The sequence below is a fragment of the Tachypleus tridentatus genome, chromosome 1, assembly GCF_004210375.1.
Source record: "Tachypleus tridentatus isolate NWPU-2018 chromosome 1, ASM421037v1, whole genome shotgun sequence".
NCBI lineage: Eukaryota > Metazoa > Arthropoda > Merostomata > Xiphosura > Limulidae > Tachypleus > Tachypleus tridentatus.
In genome coordinates, this window is record NC_134825.1 from 88,967,646 (window position 1) to 88,984,133 (window position 16,488).

At 32.2% G+C, this 16,488-nt stretch overlaps 2 protein-coding genes across 2 annotated transcripts in view; one reads left to right on the forward strand and one right to left on the reverse strand.

The window, feature by feature from the left end:
* The window catches only part of LOC143255213 (cyclic nucleotide-gated channel alpha-3-like), a 75,573-nt gene extending 62,142 nt beyond the window's left edge, over positions 1–13,431 (reverse strand). Inside the window, exon 1 of the mRNA XM_076510514.1 lies at positions 13,258–13,431. Within this exon, the coding sequence (XP_076366629.1) occupies positions 13,258–13,295 (38 nt within the window). The 5' untranslated portion in view covers positions 13,296–13,431. The remainder of the gene's footprint in view (positions 1–13,257) is intronic.
* A 166-nt stretch (positions 13,432–13,597) lies between these two features.
* LOC143255220 (paired box protein Pax-1-like) overlaps positions 13,598–16,488 on the forward strand; it is a 29,549-nt gene continuing 26,658 nt past the window's right edge. The window contains exon 1 of the mRNA XM_076510539.1: positions 13,598–14,176. Coding sequence (XP_076366654.1) covers positions 14,170–14,176 — 7 coding nt within the window. The 5' untranslated portion in view covers positions 13,598–14,169. The remainder of the gene's footprint in view (positions 14,177–16,488) is intronic.

Below are 16,488 nucleotides of genomic sequence, written 5' to 3' on the forward strand. Positions count from 1 at the left end.
TTGACTAACTTCATGTGTGATCTCAAAATAGGCATAAGCTTCAAAGATATTGATGTCACGGATTTGCTGTTATACATTTATTTTAATACCTGCATTTGTTTCAGTTTAATGCATGTAGCCTATATTGTTAAACGTGTATTGCGTAAGTCCAGCCTGTTCTCTAAATTTATAGAAGATTCTCGAGAGTAAGATCAACAAACAAAGTATTACGAAAACAATAGCGTATCTTCGAATATTGTTGAATTTTCGAAAATATCACCTAAGTATGTAAATAACTATTTGTAATTACTATTTGTAATGGCCATTATCATAATTAAATTAAAATTTTCTGGTATTTGAAATCGTAATACGTAAAGTACGTAACATAATAAATCGGAAACTCGTCCGAGATAAATTACAATACATAACAGTGTAGAAAATAACATGAAAGAAAAAAGATATGAAACACCTATTCATTCCTAGTTCTTTATGTGAACATAATACTATAGCACATGAAGGTACCGTAGAAAATTCTGCAGATTTTCTCAACCCACTTCATAACAATGTGCAGATTATCAAAATTTCTTTCATTTCACTAAAACTATTTGGTAATTTCCAAGAAAACTTCCGCTAGAAGCAGAAAATCTGTGAAGCCTTGTAGTCTGACATTTTTAAGTAATTTGCATACGAATCTAACATATTGACTCGTTTTTTAATGAGTTCCAAACGAATGTAGCACTACTCTTTTTTTAATAATTTGAAAATTAATGTAGCACATTGTTTGTTTTGTTTTTTGCTTTACCGTTAAATATAAAATCATACAATGGCTATCTGTGCTGTGCTCACCGATCGAGCCCTAATTTAGCATTATAAGCTCTCAAATTTACCATTTAGTCACTGGTAAGAGTTGTAGCCCATGTAGAAAAATGTTTGATAATACTTACTTCACTAACGACCTTTATTAAAACTTTTCCTTGTGAAAGTATCGTAGCAATTCCTTTACATTCAGGTTTCAAAATATTTTACTGATGTGGTGTGTAATAAATAACTTAAGTGTCACACATACTCAGAAATCTACCAGTATTTAAAACATGTTTTGATACGTATCATACGTCAAAAAAATTCAAACTTCGAAAAATTACCTGAAAAGCGTGAACATCACATAATTCAAATGAATCAAGTTAATTCAATAACGTTTCTGCATCAAAAATCAAACCAAACATGTACGCTAACGTACAGCACTCGCTTAAGAGATAATTTTATCCAATTTTATTTATACATATAGGGAACAAGAATTTTGAAAAAATCATCATTTTACTGGAATATTTGAGTTATAATAATGTCATAGGATCGTAACCCTGTATATACACACACACGTATGTTTGAAACAGGAAGCTACTCAGTACTGACTGTCCTTCATACTTCAAAGTTTTATGACTATAAACGCAAATTGTGCACTTCCTACATGCCTTTCGACGATACCAAGACCACACAATCATAAAAACTTTAATGCATTTAAAAATAGAATTCTTGTTGAAAGTGAACGTCAGATGTGAAAGACAGTTTTTTAGTTGTTTTTAAGCATCATATACACCTGATCACAATACAGGAAAAATTAAACAGAAAAGACGTTTTTCCTATTTACAACAGTTCATAATAATTAAAATTACCTTTTCAAAGTATTATTTGAAACTATAGTCACGTATAACTTATAAAAGCTGAATTGCCCTTAGTATCTGAAACAAACAGTTAGTGAGTCCTAGAAACAAACAAAAAATAAAAATGAGCTGGACGTGGCGTAGTATTTAATGAGCTTGGACGTTGAATCTAAGAATTTATTTTTCATGTTCTGCAAAAACGCGCTATAACAATGACAATCCAACTTCATTATTCTATCAGAAAAGAGTCGTCAAACATTTGCCATATGTTATGCTAACTAGTAACCTTCTCTCTAGCATTTTAGTTGAAAATAAGGAAGTACCAGCACTTGTATAGTTTCGGGCAAAATTATGAAATAAGCAAATGAGCAAAAATATTGTAGCGCTTTGATACTTTAATGATGCACTAGAATTCTTTGAACTTTTTTTTCAACATAAAATTACAACTAGAAGGGTCGTACCTTCACTGAAATTCAAAAGAAGGTTTACGAATAAAAAAGGGTATTTATGGAAAATTGCTACGGCTATCTTCTGCCGTTCTTAAGTTTGAGCAACTGGCGAGATGGAAGGCAGATTGTTCATAACACCTACCTATAATTCGTGCTATAGAATTGACTATCACTCTCGTAATGCATCCACAGTTTAAAGTACACATAATATATAGCGATATTGCACAGATTCAAACCCAGCTTTCCAGGTCTGAAGTACATATTTCTATCCCGGATATATAACAATAAATTATAGTAATAAAATAGATGAGTCAACAGAACTTTTAGTATTATAAATATATAAAATATAATTTTCCATTTACACTGGAACAAAAGACAATAACTAAAGAAATCGTACAAAATATCAAGTTTACCTATTTTTCAAACTGACTGGTGAAACAAATATTTTTCTTAGGTTTTGTTCTATTATTATCATTAAATATTTTCTTACAGTCTTATATACTAGCTTATACTAATAGAAGCTTCCACCGGAAATTCATATAAAACCGTATGATATTTGCTTGTTGTCAAATAAAAGCCTCTGTAATTTATTATTACACGAATTATTTTTAACAGATGGCAAAAAATCAGTTTTGAAAAGTTCTTTAAAATCATAGTGTTAATTTACTTTAATAACGGCTCGTCTGTAGCAAGTGCAATAATCTGTTCTACTAACAATTAAGTTTTATGTATACGGGTAATAGTTTCTACCTTAGTGACAGAGAATGAAGTCAGCGTCAGTTTTGTTGCTATCAGATACTCTTCATGTCATTCTAATTTAGTCAGTAATACCAAAGAACAAATGGAAAATGAGAATATGTGAAAACTGAGTAAAGAATAAACTTTAAGTCTAGTCTCTGCTAATTGGAAAAATTTAGATCAGATGAGTCGTTCAACTCAGTCTGATTTTTTTTCTAAACATTTCCCCTTGGGTAATGACATATATCTGTAGAGAAGTATTTCTTATAATAATCAACACAATTAACTTCACATATGGTATGTTTTTGCTACTTAAACACCTATCATTTATAGCATTGGAATAATGTCCGCAATTTTGTGTTGGCATGTTTGTAGCTTGGTGCTGATGCCTAGAATTAAGTGCTGATGTCTTCAGTCTCGTGCTTATGTTTGTAGTTAGGTGCTGGTTCTAAATCTTGTGTTGATAAGTTTATTCCTTGTTTATTCTTATGATATTGTGTATCATTTGTACAATATTGTATTAATGACAGTATCATTTTGCTAGTCTACCATTCCATAGCTAAAGCTGAAACGCAAAACACGAACACTTTGTGCGCCCACCAGTGGTATGTCTGCGGGCTTACAACACTAGCATCCGGGATTCGATACGTGTAGTGGGCAGAGCACAGATAACGCAGTGGATAGCTTTGTGCTTAACTTCAAACAAACAAACTCACTTTGTTATTAGTCGCATAGGCTTTATTCTAGAGAGTACGACTGCCAAATTGCATTACTCAACGATTTCTTCATTCATTTTACTTAAAAACTGAAATAGCTGTGCGATTTTAGGTTGTCAGAAGCTTCTGTAAGGTATACTTTCAGTTATATTAAAAACATAAACTGTAGCATAGAAACACTTGGAATTATTAATTTCATTTTTAACATTCCTGCTTTTCTCTTCGTTGCTGTACTCTAATCTTTTTCTGAAAAGTTCTTTCATGCCAAGTTAAAATCTTAAACTACCGCTACTACTGTCTCCTGTACATTACATAGCGGGATAAATGGTGAACATGCATTCTATAAATACACAAATACACACATATATAATAAAAGCTAACACTTGTATGAAAACCATATATTTGTCAGTTTAAAAATTCAATCAAGTTAATTCATTTACACATTTTTTTTAGTGTTTAACTGTCTGGGTGAAAACATTTTATCTGGTATAATAGGCAAACAAAGTTTTATCGCAACGGTTTCAATTGTTAGGTCTTTTTTATATTCAATAAAAAATAAAATAACGCAAAGACATATCGTCTTAATAGTATTTGAGGCGTTTTATTTCTTCAACTTACTACTTATACAGTTTTGGTTTTACGTAAATAAGTTAACACTTACCATGTGATAAGCTTACAACACTAAACAGTTGTCATTTACATGGTAATGTTCTTATGTGCAAAATATTCTCGTGTCATTAGTACTTCGTTCAAACTCAAACTGAACGTTCACAAAATTGAGCAAACTGACCAGTTCATTAAGTCAATAATCAGATCAACTACTGTGACAGATTCAGAAATAAGTTAGCATTTATTTTAATCTAAATTCAATTTTATACAGCTGAATCCATTTTCTAAACCTTCAAGAAAATTCTAGTCATTAAGCAACTACTACCATGCTGCATAAAAACTCCATCTGGCGAAGCAATAATGAAAATGTCCAAATTAAAAGAAACAAAAAACATAGTCTACAACATTATTTTTATACAAAATTAAAACAATAACAACATTGAATTCAAGTTATATATGTTAACTATATTTCTCGTTAACTTCCAGCTATATCTACTACTTAGATTTCATGTTAAGTTTAAGTTGTATCTATTAAAGAGACTTCATGTTAAGTTCCGGCTATGTCTGTTAGATAAATTGAATATTTATATTCCAGATACATCTGTTAACATTATTTTTTGGTTGATTTCTGTGTTGATTTTTTAATCAATATTTGCTTCGTACATGTGTGTTGTAGTCCTCTTTTCATAAAGTTTTCGAAGGGAATAAGAGCTTACAAAATTTTGATAAAAGTCCAATAGGTTTGTTTGTTCTAGAAGAAACTGTACCATCGATTGTCACATTTTATCTGCCGTAGGGACTGAGACTCAAATTATAGCGTTATAAGTTTTCAGGCTTACTGCTGATCTACTAGATGTCAAATACCTACTAAACAAACTATAGAAAAATTATTTTACACATTGTGCAATAACAAATAAATCACTTTATTTTTATTACGTCGCAACGCGGTTATTTTTCATTCTTCATGTTCAACGTGCAATCTAATCCTAGTTTCTCCTAAAATATCATGCTAGGCAATTAAACTAAGTATTTTAAATGGAGATCAGGATTTAACTGAATATTTACCTAAAGAATGGTCAATCCTCTGTTGTTCTGAGACAAGTAGGTAATCATGTAAGTATCTATTCAAGACAACTATTGTAATTACTTTATTATTTCAGCAGAATATTCAAAAAAGGAAAAAAAAAAACTCACCATCCCATTACATAATGAGCCGAGCCGAGCTGTGGCCTGTGAAGAATAGAGGGTTTCAAGTTCGAGAAGAAATGCTATCAAACGCACTTTGCATTTTCTATAAATGTGTTGTAAGAGTAACACTCAGTTCCGCCGCTAGTTAAAAGAAACGGGCACTGCTAATTAGTTGACTTTTTTCTGGTATACAATTTAAAATTATGGACAGTTATGCCTGAAAGAAAAGAGTCTCTTACCTAGCCGTTTAACCCACTGTGCGCGTAGGGTGTCGTTAATAACGAAAAAAGCCGTAAGCAAATACAATCAACAGTAAGGCAGGTGGCCTTTTTTATTAATTATTAAAGGTAACGTAAAAAAAATAGTGATTCACAAAGTGCAAGTCTGCTTGTTTCTCGAAATTAAGTGCATAAAGTTAAGTGATTTAAACTTCCAATGTCAAAATCGATGTTTCTGGCCTTTAAGATACACGTAATGATGCCAATAACTATTGAATAATGTATTTTGAAATATTAATTACATAAGAAGTAAAATATATATCAACTGTAAAAACATATATTGGCTTCTAAGTCAACCGTTAAAAATAATTAAAGATCGATAAGAAAACTTCCCAAATTTTAAAAAGTTAAGTTTGTGAAGCCCGCCATAAAAATTAGATTCTAAAGTCCGTGAAGCTCAGTTGAGCTACGACTACAAGATGATGCAAAAGTCGCACTTGGCCATGATATTTCTAAAAGGTTTTTCTTCCTCTAATTTTTCTAAGCCATATCTGTGTCATTTTTATTTTGTCTCTTGCTTTTTTTTATGCTGACCACGGCCCATTGGTAAGCACGTCTGAGTGAGAAGTTGATGTTCTATAGCATGCCTGACTGTAAAGTTGATATTCTATAGCGTAACTAACTGTAGAGTTGATATTCTATAGTATGCCTGACTGTACAGTGGATGTTCTATCTCATATCTAACTGTAGAGTTGATATTCGATAGTATGTTTGACTGTACGGTGGATGTTCTATCTCATGTGTGACTGTAGAGTTGATATTCTATAGCACGCACTCTGTTACCGCAGAAAAAGGGGGAGGGAGAATGTCCCTCTTCATTTTGGGGCCGTGAGTACGTTAAAAGAGTGCCAGTCAGATTCCACTGATCGACTAGAGTAGTTCATAAGTAATCGGTGTTGATTAGCTGATTTTCCTTTAGACTATCACTTCAAAATTAGGATGATTAACTCAAATAGCCTTCAGATATTGAACTTTGCGCGAAATTCAACAACAACAAAAGCAACAAACAAAAACAAAATAGCTTTGTTACAAAGTTGATTAGCACAGCATTAGCCATGCAACCACGTAATCCTGTCGTGAAACTATTGTGCTCATTGACTGTTCTTGGGTCCTAATATCAACAACAGTGCACTTTTCAAATAGCTGTATAATTACTTCGCCTAAAAGTAACGTTATTTGAAAATAAAGTATCAAAGCAAAAGCTCATCCAGTAGAGCTAATTGATTATTATCTCACTAAAAACTTTTAAAAATAAAAGTCTGAAAGCAAGATCCAAAATTTATATTATAGTTTGCCTAACAGTTATGTCTGATACGCATATTTACCACTAGACTAGAACACGTAAGATACTGAATATATAAAAAGAATCTAAACATTTTTTTAACAGTTCACAGAAAATCATTTGAAACTTTGTACAAGGATGTAATGCATACTGTTGTTTACCTCAATCTATCATCTGAAGTACTGGAAACTACAAACATTTATAAGAGCCGTAGTATATTTCTCACTTTACATTATTACGTAATACGTACTTAAAAATGTGTTGTTGTTTTTTTTAAATTTTGTACAAAGCTACATGAAAACTATCTGCGCTAGCCATCCCTAATTTAGGAGTGTAAGACTAGAGGGAAAGCACCTACTCATCACCGCCCACCGCCAACCTTTAGGCTACTCTTTTACCAAATAATAGCGGGATTGATCATCACATAATAGCGTCCCACGGCTGAAAAGATGAGCAAGTTTGGTGCGTCGGGGATTCGAACCCGCGACCCTTAGATTATGAGGTGAGCATCCTGGCCACCTGTCCATATCGGTCCCTTAAAAAAGTGTCTCAAATAAAGCAATTTACCTACCATCATGGATGAGGCAATAATGTTTTGCCTCCTGAGTGATAATAAGGATGTTGACTGAGGAAGCCAGCTAATAATAATTAAAACATTTTTTAAACTTTACTCACACTTTGTGTTATAATTGCTGTTTATTACATACTGTCTAAGGCTTACTAAATTATGTTAATTTTGATGCAAAGCCGTCATACGATAATATTCCTATTGTTTCAGATATCTGTACAAAACCACATGGAGGTTATCTACGCTTGTCATTCGTACAATTATATTTTAGTCATTTTTTATTTTGAACTGATAGGTTAAAATCAACAGTACCTAACCGCTTACTATTAGAATCTTACCAAGTCACATATCACGGGAAAACAATTTTGAATAAACGGGACGCAAACCATTGGCCCTCGGATCTATACATTAACCAGTGGATCAAATCTGTCTCTAAACTACCTCATCAACTGCAAAAACAAACTGTCTATGTTTGTCATATGGATTATCTTACCGAAGTTTTCTAACTAGGTCATGTATAATGAACTAAATCAAATGGCTAAGTTACTAGTGGAACTTTATATTGAAGTGAATGTACTACATTGGAACCTTACTCTTATAATAACATTATGCACGTAACATTTTAGGTTTTGAGTGTTTTACATGGTGATTTCTATAATATTTCTTGTATATATATATATATATAACTACAATCTGAAACCATTCAAATTACATCAATACATTTTGTTAGTTTTGATCTTTGTATTAATATACGGTTGTGATGATATTTTAAAAGAAATGTAACAGAAATTTTTATAAAAATAAACATTTTTATATACTAAGTTAATTACCGAAACTTCGAAAGGAAGTTAAGGTAGAGTGTAGACTGTTGGACTGTACACTTTTAACCAGGGAGAAAACAAAACAAATTATTACGATTTTTTTAAGTGCCATTAGATATTCGTTTTGTTGTTGTTAAGCGCAAAGCTACACATTGGACTATATTTGCGTTGCTCGCTTCGGCTATTGAAACCCAGTGTTTAGCGTTCAGGTTTGCCGATGAGCCACAAGGAGGCCTAAATGTTCAGCAAGGAGAAGAATTATATGTATATATTATGTTATACTTTTCCTGATTTGTGAGGGGGTAAAATGGTTTACTAAAATTGTGTAGTTTGTGATATATAAAGGGGGATCTATAGTGTTTAACTAAATTTGAGTAGTTTGTGATGTATAAAACTTTTGCTTACATAAATTCAGTGGTTTTTGTATGACATTTTAAATACGATATTAAAAATCTTGCGATGTTATTCCTTTTTTAAGGAGTGAACTTCCTGACTGATGTTTACAATATTACATGTTATAAATGAAGCTATGAATATTAAATCATCATAAATACATGATTAAAAGATCGCTTATCATATTTTCGAGACTAAAATATTACTTTTTTCAAATATATTTTCTCAAATTTAAGCGACAAACCATCGGGATCAATTTTCATTTCTTGTCTCTAAAGGGAACGTGTCATCTCATTTTTACCTTTTCATATATTAGGACAATTCATGTCACTTTAGTTGCCAACACCTTGCCTTTGCAGTGAAAAGCTTGCTATAACTTTGATAAGTGAGGCCATAAGTAACTAGGGCTTGTCACCAAGTCCTCAGAATAGATCACGCCTTTTGTTGGACAAGGAATCTAATATGACGTCATGTTCCTTTGCACGCGTTTCTTAAATTCCATTGGTCTTCAAGCGTAAAGTTTAACGAATGACACTAAACGAAAAAGGGTTCCATACGTGCTACAGAAAATTCCATGTGGGCTATTTAAAGTCTCTAAAAGAGAAGTGAACAAATACAGCCTTAAAAAAAACGAGTATTTTTGTTTGCTATTTTAGTTGTTAAAAAGTATAATCTTATCGATAAATGCGTAACTGTCTTTGTTAAATGTTAAAATGTTAAACTCACAAATTTTCCTTTCATTACTACACTAAGTTGAAAAACCAAAGCATATTTATTTGAACTCACTAAAAAAAATTATAATCACAATTTTGGCTCAGAACACTAGAATTACAATCTTAGAAATAAACATAATTGATTCTGTACTCTAAATCTTCATACACGCCACAAAGCTAGAAGTTTGAGGAAATTTAGAACCGTATGTCAACTTAAAAAGAAAATTACACCATCACGTTTTCCATAAATTTCATTCAGTTGAACAAAACCTTAATATTGTAAACGTCAGTTGACTTCAAGAAGTAGTATGTACTAAACCTTGGAATATCACCTTAGACTGTATAATGTTACAAATACTAATTTTGCCAGGTAATTAGGGGCCTGGCATCGCCTAGCGCGTAAAGGCGTGCGCTTCGTAATCTGAGGGTATCGGGTTCGCGCCCGAGTAGCGCCAAACATGCTCGCCCTCCCAGCCGTGGGGGCGTTATAATGTGACGGTCAATCCCACTTTTCGTTGGTAAAAGAATAGCCCAAGAGTTGGTGGTGGATGGTGATGACTAGCTGCCTTCCCTCTAGTCTTACACTGCTAAATTAGGGACGGCTAGCACAGATAACCCTCGAGTAGCTTTGTGCGAAATTCCAAAACAAACAAACAAAGCCAGGTAATTAATATGACCAATTGTTTTTCAAGTTATTCTAAATATAAGGAGTTTTACCAAATACTCGTTTTTGGTTTATTTACTTTTTTCATCTTCTACTGTCTCATAACATAACTGTACAACCTTTGGTTATTTTTGTAATCACTTTACATTTACATTGATTACGGATCGTTAATGTCCTCCATTACTTTCGATTTCATATAACTAATATTAATGGCGGAGGAGAGAGCTGATTGATGCAGCAAGAAGCAGTTTTTTTTTACCTTCAAGACTGGTATAGGACGTCTATTCTATTATACATCTTTACAAAAGTGGTAATGTTGCTGATTCTTTAATACAAACCAATAATGAAACACACTTCTAGCTTATATGGTTTATGGTCTCTCATCTGGGAACTCGAAAATATATTTATTATTCACTTAACATGCAAACAAATGAACTTCTCTTGACACAATATATTTTCTCTTGCACATAAGGAAATTATTTACAAATTCAAAATAAAATCACTATAATATCGCCTCTAACAAATTATTTTTAATTTGAAAAATGCAGATTTTTGTAATTTTTGTCTACTTCTTTTCAGTACAAAAAATTCCTTATCATGTTCTTAAAAAATCCTCTAAGTATTCTAAGCTTATTTTATATCAATTTCCATTTTTTGTTTTATTATTCATTTGAAATATGGCTTAAGTGTTTAATCTCGCAGATAATTTAATGTATGTTATATATGAGCTATCCAACAACGATGATTACTTAATCTCAGTTCTAGGTTTATTCATTGTATATTCAGACTTTGGGGGTAAAAGTACAGTGTTTTTAATTCACATAACTGTAGTCAAACGTATAGATTCTGTTAGAAATAATTCGGGGTTAGTGTTATGCTTACAGACTACAGTTGTAATTATTAGGAATTTCTGATCGAATGTAAGCTGTTTATATAGACTACAAATAAAATGTTAACTATAAATTAATGAAAAAAATGTTAAAGAAACAGACTAGAAATAGTGTATGTCATAAATCAAGTTTTTATTATATGTTTAATATTTATTTTGTCAAATGGTACTCGCATATACATTTAATATGTTTAACAAAATTGTTTAGAATATATAGTAAATGTATTATATTATAAAATTTGTGTATATACTTTTGAAGAACATACCTTGAAGTCAATAAAAGTTAAGCTTATTTTGGGATTTATTAAATATAAAGAAATAGTACGCATGTTAAGTGACGTATTGGTTTTGAACTCTATAAATCCTAAGTGGTTGCATGCCAAAAACAGACTGTGGTGATCAAAAACAAAATTGGATCAATGGCATAAGTTAAACACCCAGTCACATATGAAATAGTTGCTCCTCTTTTTTTTTTTTGCTGTTTATTTTTCAAAATCTGATAAAGACAAAGTAAAGATTGTGCTTCTCGCTACCCTCACTCATATTCTTTTCAACAGTTTCAACTTGATGCTGATTGGCACTTGTTACAAGCAGCTGTCCACCGTTTGTTTGTTCACGTTTAGAGGGGTTTATTTTACGAGAACGTTCTAGAAGAGAGGACACAAAAATTGTGATTGTTTAAAAGCTGACAAATTAAAAGATTTAACTAATTTCTATACATCACCTCTGCAGTTAGAGTATATACAAAATAAACCATGTGCAACACTAAACGGAAAAGAGGAATGTTTGACCCATTACACTCAAAAAACAATATTTATTGGAAAGCTGAAGTACTTACAAGCATTTAACTAAACTTCTATGCAACACCTATGTATTTAGAATATTCATAAGCGAAACTATGTGCAATACCAAACGAGAAAGAGGGAAGTTTGATATTTTCTATGTAGATAATCTAATGTCATTCATATCACGTTAATATTTTTTTTTCATAACGAAACAAGTTAGCTATGCAATAAAAGTGGAAAGCGTATAATATTGCTTAACATCATTAACAAAAAAGCAGAGATTATTTAAGAAATATATAAAGCAATAAATTCGGTGTTTCGAAAATGACAACAAATCCTGTATCTTGGACTAAATTAAAAATGTAGAGATGAGTTGTAATTACACAACTCTGACAACTGTAAGCTGTTTAGAATACTTATGTAACAATATTGTATAGCATCGGCGTGTTTCCAATATCCGCACAAAGCTACTCATAAGGCCATCCATCTATCTGCGGTAGTCTTTTGTAATTCCCAATTGATAGACTAGAAAAAAGTTTGGTTTGTTTATTACGAATTTCGCGCAAAGCTACACAAGGGCTATCTGCACTAATCGTACCTAATTTAACAGTGAAAGACTACAGATAAGGCAGCTAGTCATCACCATTCACCGCCAACTCTTGGTTTACTCTTTTACCAACAAATAGTGGGAGTAATTGTCACTTTATAACGCCTCTACGGCTGAAATGGTGAGCATGTTTGGTGTAACGGGGATTCGAACCCGCGACCATCAGGTTACGAGTCGAGTGCTAATGATTAAGGAAAAACATTTAAAAAATGCAAAATATAGCAGAATCAAATAAAATGACGAATCACATCTTTGATTAAAATACAACTTAAGATATATATTCTTAATTGTTGTTAATTGGAAATCTACATAATAGCTTATCTGTGCTCTGCCCACCGCAGTTATTGAACCATACTTTTAGGGTTATAAGCCCCTTCGGTTTATAACCGCTGAGCCACAGCGACTTGTATATATGCATGTTAACTGTTTCATTATCGAGTGGTCAAATTCGACGACTTTATTCATTTCTTTGTACAAGCTTTTAGTCGCATAAAAAAAAGAATTCAATTTACATCGTGTTAAGATTCAAAACAGATAAAGTGATAGTTCTCATATTTCAAATCAACACAGTAGTGTATAAAACAACTAAATAATGGGGTAAAACTTACAAAGTCAATTGATGTAAATATTAATTAACCACTGAGATCTATTTCAATAGATACAGACGAGTTGTTTTTCTAATTTTCCGATTTGCTTTACATGGTAATTTAAATCAAAGTAGAATCGTTATTAATTTAACAATACTTTAAAAATATCTAATGACTATCATTATCTGATAATTCGGAACCAAATAGATTGAAAAAATAAAAAAAATTGTGAAAGAAAACAAATAATAATAATGTCTTTAACTTTATTTTTAAAGAAATGCCTTTCTTGTGTAAGTCTTACTGTGATCAGTTCTTAGAACCAATTAAACTCACCAAACCTTCCTGTTTCGAATAAATATAAAAGTTGGCATATTAACGAGGTGTTCCCGCGGTGGATCGGATATCACTGGACGTCCTCCAAAGTTTCGGGTTATACCCTCCCACCGGAAGTCATAACAGTTAACTGCATGCTTATAGTCAAAGAACTGGAAGTAATGACAAGACTATACTTACATTTGATAGTTATTTCTGGGAGGTTGTCGCTTAGAGATCTATAGAACCCATATTACATCTCGTGTGATCTGTATATGCATCTATCTATCGCTTTTTGTATTCTAACCTTCGGAACTTCTTTGGTTATTTAGACTTTCACACTCGTGACCTCACTCTGTTTGCCTCCTGAAGCCGATATGACGGACAGACACAGAGCAGAAGTCAGAACCAATCAGCAGCTATGTCCCTTCCCAACTTGACCTGAACATGGTCGGACGTTCGCCGCTCGTAACATGATGAAAGGAAGGTATCGAATTAGCAGAAGTTAAAAAAAATTTAGCAAGAATGAAGAACAGAGTTAGAGAAAATCATCACATCAGGCGTCAAAATCGTGTGCATAAATAAGTACGTGTATTCTTGAGAGCTATAGAATCACATTTAAAAGCGTCACATTCTGGTTATCCTTATAACATGATTTACGGGCCGAACTAACTGAAGAAGTAATCCAACAGCAAGTATTTCACTGTTTTGTAAGAACTCACGCGGTTATACTTTTATTAAGCTCAAAACGTTACTAAGATATTCGTTTCTGCCTTTGAAGGCTGTTTTATCTTTGTATCATATTGACATTAAAGAAATAAGGAGAAAATAGTAAAAAAATCTTTGAGATTGGAACCTTCGTTGTTTTATGAAGGTTCCCTGAATTCTAATATCAAAACGTGGAAGGCAAGTGTTTCCATTTTCACTTAAGATATGATGGGTGAGTTTCACACCTTCACTGGATTTTACTTCTTTTTTCATTTGCAGGGAACTTGAAATTTATAACATATATAATCAAAACTGACTTGATATTTATTAAGGTTTTTCTCCAATAATATAATTATGTTTGTGCATAAGGTTAAACATCTTTAATTAAGTTTTTAAATTTATGATTTTCTGGAAATAATCTAGTTTTATATGTTATAATTTTAAAAAAGCTATTTTAGGTTTATGTTTTATAATGTCACTAACAATAAAATAATTCATGAAATAGTAGTCTAAATCTGAGAAAAACAAAGATGTTTTACTATAGAGCTTTCCTTTGTTCACTGGAAAGCTTTTTTTCTTAAAATATATTTAACTAGGCTTGTTTTTTGTTAGAAACATAACATTTTAACGCTTCTTTAATAGACGTGAAGCAAGAATTGTCGTTTAATTCTGGAAAAAGGTATCTGAACTTTACGATACTGAAAAGAAGCTTTATCTAAAGAAACAATTAATACTGAATAATAACATCGCGGGAGAATGCACCAGATTCTTAACTACAACACTTTTACATTACTCTTATTTCAGGACATTAATACTTTTGAAAGTGCTCATACTTATTGGTCGATCTTAGTTCTGTGAGTAGTGGATGAAAGGGGAGGGGTGCAGGCTTCTTTCATAGTTTGATTCATATTTTTTCATATAACTATCACGCCCCACTCTCCAAAAAGTATCATGTCATTTGAGGTAAGAATGTGATGACAAGTTTCTACTTTTAGAGCAAAATGTGTTTTATAAACCATACGTTTATTCTATAGACATGGTAATACTTATATACAAATTCTACAATATACCCAGGATCTAGCGCCTATGAGGTATTAACGCACAAACTCTACTTTCATCTTAAGACTACTTGAAGAGTCAATAATTGTTCAATGATATTTTTGGAATATGAGGATACTTTCAAGCTTTATTTTTTAATAGAAGAACATTTATTAAGTTAATTGTATTCAGAAGAGAATGAGCAGTTAAAAGTTTTATATAATTTGATGTACAGGCAGAAATACAGACTATTACAACTAATGAATGTAAAACACTAACAGAAAGAAAACGGCGTTATCAGAGGTGTTTATGAATAGTTTTAATTTACGGCGATACAGTTTATCATACCAAAAGTAGAGAGAAAAATGGGTAAATAAACATGCACGAAATTAATTAACTTTATTTCTTATGTATATTCGCACCTTTAAAGTTCCCTGGCACTTGTGTAACAGGCCTGCCATGGCCAGGTGGTTAAAGCACTCGACTCGTAATCCGAGGGTCGCGGATTCGAATCCCCATCACACGAAACATGTTCGCCCTTTCAGCCGTGGGGACGTTATAATGTTACGGTCAATCCCACTATTCGTTGGTAAAAGAGTAGCCCAAGAGTTGGCGGTGGGTGGTGATGAATAGCTGTCTTCCATCTAGTCTTACACTGCTAAATTAGGGAAAGCTAGCGCAGATAGCCCTCGTGTAGCTTTTCGCGAAATTCAAACCAATCCACTCGTGTAATGCTCAATGTTGTTGCCTTTTTTTTTTTTAAAAAAAAAGGAGTTTATTGACATGTATACTGGTATATTGAACATTTTCCGAAGTAATTATAAATAATAGAATGTAAGAGCTGTGATATGTATATTTCACAACTATTACAAATTCTTTGTATTATACCTTGTTTTGGGGTAAGAGCGATGTAACAATTAACTTCGGTTTCAACAATATGAGTAAAGTGTTTCAATGTGTAATTGTGAAGTAAACATTTGCGGATGAAAATTTTCTTTTTCAGCTGTTGTATTTAGACTTTATATATACAGTGTTTTACTAGTCAAGTTTTGAGTTTTTGTTACCAAACTCAGAACGCACTAAAGATTTATACAGTGTACGTACGGAATTAAAAGGTTTCTTGTAATTGTAAGTTTTTCATCAATTAATGGACGTAAGCATGTGTAGGGGAGTTACATGCCATTGTAGTTTTCAGAATAGTTCCTTCAATTTATTTTATGTAAGTACAATGGGCTTATGCCACAGTCATTTTCTGAACACTATCATAAGTTTACATCTGTGAATAAAATGTTTTCGTGTTTTTGCAAGTTTTGAAACAATACCATCCGTGTGTTTACGTATACGTGAGTACAAAAGTTTCTTGTTACTTTTTGTTTCAAAACAATACAATTCGTTTATGAGTACAAAGGTTTCGCGTTGCTGTAAGCGTCACAACAATACCATTAATTTCATTATGCGCGAGTTCAAGGTTTTCGTGTTTTTATAAGTTTCATAAGCTTAATGTTG